The 7,808-nt window shown below is 34.8% G+C and overlaps 1 protein-coding gene across 1 annotated transcript; it reads left to right on the top strand.

Moving 5' to 3' along the window:
• Positions 1-1,338: 1,338 nt before the first annotated feature.
• On the top strand, positions 1,339-3,273 carry LOC149534150 (cytochrome P450 78A4-like). The gene is made up of 2 exons (XM_089803794.1): positions 1,339-2,399; positions 2,475-3,273. Exons 1-2 carry the CDS (start codon positions 1,380-1,382, stop codon positions 3,087-3,089), a joined length of 1,635 nt encoding a protein of 544 aa, XP_089659920.1. The 5' UTR covers positions 1,339-1,379; the 3' UTR covers positions 3,090-3,273.
• The last annotated feature ends 4,535 nt before the right edge of the window (positions 3,274-7,808 follow it).

Genomic DNA, 7,808 nt, shown 5'->3' on the forward strand with positions numbered 1-7,808 from the left:
TATACAAAACTAAGTCTTCGCCACATTTGAACAAATCAAATGAAATTGAATTAGGTAAACAAGAAAATTAGAATTTGTCTAATGCTCCAACTACTATATTCATATAACATGAGAGTACACATGTTATTTTATAAATATTATGAACAAAGAAATAAAATAAGTAAAGAAAAAATAGAGTAACAAAAAAAAAAAAGATTTTATTATTATTTTTGACAATCTTTGTAATCAAAATTCGACAATGAAAAAAACATAGGTATAAAATTCTTATATGTATTGAGATTATAAATGACATATATTGTAGATTGAATTTCTAATTTTTACCTTCTAATTTCATGATGTATAATTGTCAATTCAAAGAGGTGATGATTTTATATTATATAAGAGGTGATAATGTTGATTAATAGAGGCAATTTAAAAGTGTTGTGATAATTGATTGATTTGCTTCAAATAATGAACCTTATATCTACATATTTATTTTATAGATATTAGACCTTTGGTAGTTGAACTTTCTAATTTGAACATATGTTAAACAATATTGTAAGAGATGAGATGTCTTTTAGAGATAAGATTTTATTTTATTTGGGTCATGTTGGAAATAGATTCAACATTGAAAGAGTAAAAGTTCAACAAATGTATATGATCTATTAAATAACATCAATGTAGTGATTTAATAATTTTGTTCTTGTGTTTGAATACATTAAGATCGTACACTCTATAGTACACTATTATATTATATTTTTAAAAGTAAAATTGAAGTATTGTGAATAACATTATATTTTATTTTTAATAAAATATGTAGTAGATGAGAAATATTTATTCTTTTGATATTAGATTGGATAGGTGCAAAGGTTTTAATTTGTCCAAGCCATGTGAAGTTTTAGTATATTATTGACAAAAGTTTCTACGATGTCAATGATATCTATATCAAAATTTTGTATGCTAATAATATTTATAAAATTTGAACCTATCGATGACCTAGAGTTGTTATATAAACTATGAAGTAGATTATGACATATATAAAATCAAACAAAGACACTTTTTGATAATATCCATAAGACCAAACAACCTATTGAATCACTCTATTGTTGATAATATCCATAAGACCAAACAACCTATTGAATCACTCTATTGTTGTATTGTATTATTTTATGGACAAAAGTTACGTGGCTTCCGTCAACATCATGATTAGGTTGGAAAGGAATCCAATATGCGCACACTGACACGAAGATGCGGCATAGAATTATAAACTATTAAACATGTCCTAAGTCTTCCAAACCGTTCACACTGAGGAACTTCTGGACCTCTTCTCGTTCTATTAAACCCCTGCGCAGACAAATATCTCTGTATTGGTTTTCTGCTGCTTCGTCTTTTTAACCTAAATGGATGCTACTGCAACCAGCCGTGGTGGAGCACCAGGGTGGTTGACGTATGTTCTACTTCCCCTCATTTGTAATGGCCGCAAATTATACAGCTTAAGGAGTTTTAGGGATGATGATGATGATATGTTTACATGGCGGCAGTGCACGGTAATGCTGGTTTCTGCTCTGGTGTTTGCAGTAATCATCTCCTGGTGGAGTCCTGGTGGGTGTGCGTGGGCTGGAAAGAATAATAAGAGGAAGAGGATTCCAGGGCCCAGAGGGTGGCCCATAATTGGAAGTCTTATTGAAATGAGTGGCGGCCATGTTCACCGTAATCTTGCTCACTTGGCGACTACTCATGGGGCGAAAAAGCTGATGGCATTCAGCTTGGGCTCAACCCGCGCAGTCATAACGTCCGATCCAGATGTGGCCAGGGAGCTTTTGAACTCTCCTCACTTTGCGGATAGGCCTCTCAAACAATCTGCTCAGCAGCTCATGTTCGGGAGGGCGATAGGCTTTGCCCCCAACGGTGACTACTGGAGAATGCTGCGTAGGATTTCAGCTTCGCATCTCTTTAGTCCACGAAGAATTGCAGCGCACGAAGCCGGGCGTCAGGCCGACTGCCTGAGAATGTTAGCCGAACTAAGGAGCGAGTGGATGTGCAAGGGCGCCGTCAGTCTCCGTCCGCATCTGCAAATGGCGGCGCTCAATAACATCATGGGATGCGTGTTTGGGACAAGGCTGAACGCTGAGGGAGAGGGTAGAGAGGTGAGGGAGATGGTGGAGGAGGGGTTTGAACTGCTGGGCGCATTTAATTGGGCCGATCATCTTCCTTGGCTCAGAGCATTCGATCCTCTGCGAATTCATTCCCGCTGCGCTGGACTCGTACCTCGAGTTAGGGATTTTGTTCAGAGCATCATCAACCAACATAGAGAGACTTCTTTTTCAAGGGACACAGCCGACTCAGATTTCGTGGATGTGCTTCTCTCGCTTCAAGGACAAGATAAGCTGGAAGATGATGACATCATCGCAGTTCTCTGGGTAAGAGATATCCCATCTTATGGTTTCATACTAATATCTATCTCAAATCTAATGAATACTAGTTGTCTCATACAGGAGATGATATTTCGCGGCACAGACACTGTGGCTCTAGTTACGGAGTGGACCATGGCGGAGATGGTATTAAACGAAGAAATACAAGGGAGAGTTCAGGCAGAGTTGGAGGCGGTGGTAGGAAGGGAGAGAAGCGTGCGTGACGAGGACATAGCTAGGCTTCCATACCTGCAAGCGGTTGTGAAGGAGAGTTTGAGAATGCATCCGCCGGGGCCTCTGCTGTCATGGGCGCGTTTATGCACGGAGGACGTTGACGTAGCAGGAGGGATGTATGTTCCGGGGGGGACGGCGGCCATGGTAAACATGTGGTCAATAACTCATGATCCTCAGATATGGGAGTCCCCTTATGAGTTTCGGCCGGAGAGATTCGTTGAAGAGAAAGTGGACGTCCGGGGGAATGACTTGAGGCTTGCACCCTTCGGTGCAGGTCGGCGAGTGTGTCCAGGAAAGGGTCTAGGACTTGCCACTGTTCATCTCTGGGTGGCAAAACTGGTACACCATTATAAGTGGACAACTTCTCCTCAACACCCCGTGGATCTCACCGAGGTTCTCAAGTTGTCTTCCCAAATGTTCACACCGCTTACGACAATTCCGACCGTCAGAGTCCCATTCTATTAAACTCTTATCAGGCATAAGTTTGTAGGATGAGCTATGCATTCAAAACCGAAAGTCGTGAACTTTACATCAAGCTTCTTTTACTACGTCTAATGTTACCATTTTCTACTTGTCACGACAAATCGCTTATGAGTGTCTGTGCTTCATTTGCCGATTCTTTGTCTTCTGCCAATACATTTTGATATACATGCGCTGCTTTAAGAAAGATACTAAAATTTGATTTAAGAATTGATTAAATAATACTTGCTTTCCAAAAGGCATATTGTAATTCTCAAGAAACGTTCAGAATCGGGGATTATCAAGATTCAAGACCTAATTTACGTTTCCCTTCGGAAAATGGGCAACAAGAATCAACCACACGCTTATTGATTTCTTTGACTTGAAGGCTAAGTTACTCTTCGAGAAAACATCGCAGCAGAAAACTAGCACTTGCTAAATATAAATAATGTATCTGAGCTATCATAAGTTAAAAAAATATTAATTATAATCGTCTATTTATTTCTCATAAATTTGAAGTGCATTTTAGCTAATGTTGAATTTATTAAAAAAAGGAGTAATCTTATTACATAGGTTATCATTTAGATGGTAATGTATCTTATCTATTATAAGTTGATTTTTTGAAATTTTAATAGTCTATTTATTTCTCATAAATTTAAAATGTATTTTAGCTTTTGTTGAATTTATTTAAAAGAAGAGTAATGTTATTAGATAGGTTGTCATATAGATGGTTTTAAGTGAAACTATTTCAATTGGAAGACATTCAAAAAGATTTAAAGGGAAACATGATATTTGAATTATTTTTGTTTTAATTTATTACAATAAAATTATTTTTATGTAGTGGTTTTAAGTAAAATAATATTAATCAAAATTTTGTGACCCGTAAAATTAATTTGTTCAAAATTATTTAGAGTTTATATCCAAGCATATGTAAAGTATGGGAAAAACTAAAACCTTAATGATACACAAGTCAAAATGTCTTACAATTAGTGTTATAACCTACTATAATTTAATAACATTTTTCAATCATGTTTAACTAAGTCCCAATTCTAATATTCCAAACAAAAAAATCATAATTGTAAAATGTGTTACCAAAAGTAAGAGAAAATGTAAACTAGCCGTCATGGCCATGAATGAAATAAAAAACATGTTCCCATACAAAAACATGATGAACACCACACATTGAGTGATAATATTATCACCAACTTAGTAATGCATAATAAGCTATTACTATGAACCGCTCAAGATTTAATTAAATAAGGAAAAGTAGATTGCAGTAGCTCATGTAGAAATGTATTTCTAATGGGTTGCCTCAAACTAATTTTACATGTCATCATAAAATCTCATATTTTTGTCATGTCTAGTTAGGTACACACACATTGAGGTCATTACCTCCAAAAATGACTCTCAACAAGGATATAAACAAGAAGCCATACTAATATGTGAGAGAAATAGATGATAAAACATTCAATGATTTATTCAATAATGATGAGGAGATTAAATATATATGGTGTTTAGATGTGATAAGTTACTAATAATGACTGTTACAGATAGTTATATTGAATAATGTAATACGATTAATGCTAACACTCCCCCCTTCTTACATTGATCCTAAAAAATAAAAAATATTCACCTTGGGGACCCCCTTAAGGATTATATAACAAAATTTTGATTACATAATTTGAATACATATTTTGAGAAACTGATCCTATGAAGTAGCAAATCGTGAGCCAAACAAGGCTCCATCAACTTGTCTTCTGACCCCTGTTAATTGTGTTGGAAATCTCAATGGGAAACTAGATACTAAGGGTTGGGAGGGTGGGTGGGGGTGAATCGGGATCTATAAATTTTTTCACTATTATAATAATTTACCTAATTAATCTCATATCTCAGATCTCATACCATATAAACATAAAATTGTAATGCTAAAATGAAATCTATCTAAGCATAACATCCATGAAAACATTAACTCATAACACAATTATTTTGGTAACCCATAATCACTTCAAGATAAACTTAAAACTAGGGCGGGGGTGAAACCACAAATATTTACTACTACAAAAACAAACTTTTCCTATTAGAGCTACAATTTGATTACATCTGATGATCTATCCTGTGAGGGATCTGCTATGCTAAAAGATTTTAAGACTGTTAGGTCTTACTTTGATTAAAGGACTTTAAACTTACAATAAAGTAATGACCCTGTTAGGAGATTTAAATAAGGTATGTTAGAACCACTATGTTAAGAAATTTTTCCTATCTCAATCTGTAAAAAATGATTTAGTACCTGATCCTTCAATTTTTTTAGAAAGATGTTTACGTATCTCCTCTCTTCAATATCTCAATTTGATATCTCTGTTCTATCCTCCAATTCTCTAGTTGCTCTGTCTAACCTCCTTTGCACTCACTTATACTTACCATTCATCATTATGATCTTAGAGTTAGAACCCTTCCTTAAATAGATAATCGTATAAAGTTCTAGATCTTAATCAATGATCCATATTTCATCCTTTTGTTGTTTTACCCTTTTAATTTTTTGATTGGTTAATATGCTTTTCTTGGGATTAATGCCTTCTGAGAAAACATGTAATCTTATCCATAACTATCTCTACAATCTTTAAATGTCATGTAGAAGTCGGCTAAAATGATTTACATAAGTGTTTGTGCAATCAAAAACTCATATGTCAAAACTAGTTTACTTGACACTTGAATGTTCTAATGCTCAGTCATAACTAACATTCATGCTATCACTCAACTTCTATACACTCAACATATACTGACTCACTTGGCATGTGTGCTGACTCGGTCTATACTGGGGTTCTTGGCAACCTTTGACTTTCTCGGTATAGAATAAAATATAAACAATCCCTTTATAGCTTTTCCTTATCTGGATGGCTTAGTCGCAGTGATGACTGTCCAATGCTACCTTGGAAATGATTAAGTGTTAGACACTAATAGGAAACTTGGGCTTGGAGATCAACAATCTCCCCATTTGACATTAGCGGCAAAAAAAACCTTGTCATGACTTAGCTATCCATACAAAAATAATGCGCTCCCTGAGACTATAACTACATCTTTAAAACTTTATCTCTGCTATACAATATATACATATTTGTAAACTCTGATGCTGAATCATCTTATAATTTTGTTTCTAATTTCTATCTCATTAGAATATTTCCCCCTTGTTTTTGTCACTTATGGCTTGGGGTTTGTATGGGTTAGCTTGTATTTATCCAAAAATGTTTGATGACTTGCCAAGATTTCTTCAAGTCCTTTATTCCATTTGTCTCTTTATGATTCCATGACTTGAATATGAATCTCTAGTTGAGCAGCTAGATAAATTAGACTCTCTACTATTGAAAGATGTGTATCTTTCTTCGTTAAATTCTGAGCAATAGATAATTCCCTCTGAATTATCTCCAAATGGGGTGGTAGCATAATTGAATAGAAATCAATTTATTTTCTTATGCCACTATTTCTAGCCATTAAATCGGCTAATCTCTGCTGATCAAATGTCAACTTATTGCACGAAGATGAGCTTGAACTTGTGTTCTTACTCAGTAAAATTGTACATGCCTTCATATCTACCTTTATCAAATCAATAGAGCATTGATTCTCCAATGTCAGGAACTCAACATCACAAAGTATCATATAAAAAGAATGAATGACATCAAAATTCCTTCCAACTGATTGGTAAGGTTAGAAAACTCAACCTGCCTAATTGCAAGTTTCGTTGAGACTTTTTGCAAATCTTTGTGCTCAAATTTCTTCTCAGACCATCTCATCAATTTATCATTAGTCTCTATATCTTCTGTCTGAACTTTATCAACTATATACACTAACTAATACAAAATTGGATGTTGCACATTAATATTAGAAATCTCAAATGCATCAACAAAAATATCCTTTATATTGTGCAATACCTATTTCATTTTGTGTTCTCTTCTTAACTGTTCTTGCTTTGTCTTGCAACTTAGTAAGGTTTGCAACTCTTGCATCTTTTCTAGGGTCATATTATTGAAGTCATACATAGGTAATATGATTACCTCATCTAAACTCATTCTTTCCTCTATTATTTTATGTTTATGTTCCATCATCTAAGATCAAGGGGTGCTATCACTAGGTCATGATACCTATAGTTGTTTTCTCTTCGTACTCAATCTAGGTGTCTTCTCGTGTTGAGTTGATTGAACCTATTGGATAGGTGTACCATTTAATGTCTTTGTCAGTATGGAACTTGAAAAATGTATAAGAGCTTCAATATCCTTTTGTTCTTTAGGTTTCTTTGTCTTTGCAATCTCTTTCTCTTCTTCTTCCACTTTCTCATCTATTTGGCCCACTGTGACATGAGTAAAATTGTGGAATCACAATTATGGCCTTGCCCTATTGCTCAACACTCATGTTAAAAGTAACTATTACTGATGTCACTTGAAAATCATTAGTATATGCCCTTTTAATCCTTGGATAGTATTAAATTTTTAATAACACTGGATTGCTGCTTGGTAGAGAGGGATCTAATGTGGAGTTTTTTGGATCTTCCCCAATCAACACATTTTGATTCTATGGAGATGAAGCATGAATTCCCTCAATTATGACAAAACCTTGTTGTTCACACCCTTCTACCAATTGTCTTATCTCTTCTTCATCATTGTACTTTTCTTTTACTTCTTCATCACTTCCTTCTTCTTCTTCATCCTTGTCAACTAATGGAACAAGTAGTTCAAA

This window comes from Cupressus sempervirens, chromosome 10 (genome assembly GCF_028749045.1).
Source record: "Cupressus sempervirens isolate cs-2001-9-10 chromosome 10, ASM2874904v1, whole genome shotgun sequence".
Classification (NCBI taxonomy): domain Eukaryota; kingdom Viridiplantae; phylum Streptophyta; class Pinopsida; order Cupressales; family Cupressaceae; genus Cupressus; species Cupressus sempervirens.

Coding starts and splice junctions, on each gene's coding strand:
- LOC149534150 (XM_089803794.1), top strand. CDS start 1,380: ATGGATGCTACTGCAACCAGCCGTGGTGGAGCACCAGGGTGGTTGACG. Junction 2,400..2,474: donor ACATCATCGCAGTTCTCTGG/GTAAGAGATATC, acceptor TGTCTCATACAG/GAGATGATATTTCGCGGCAC.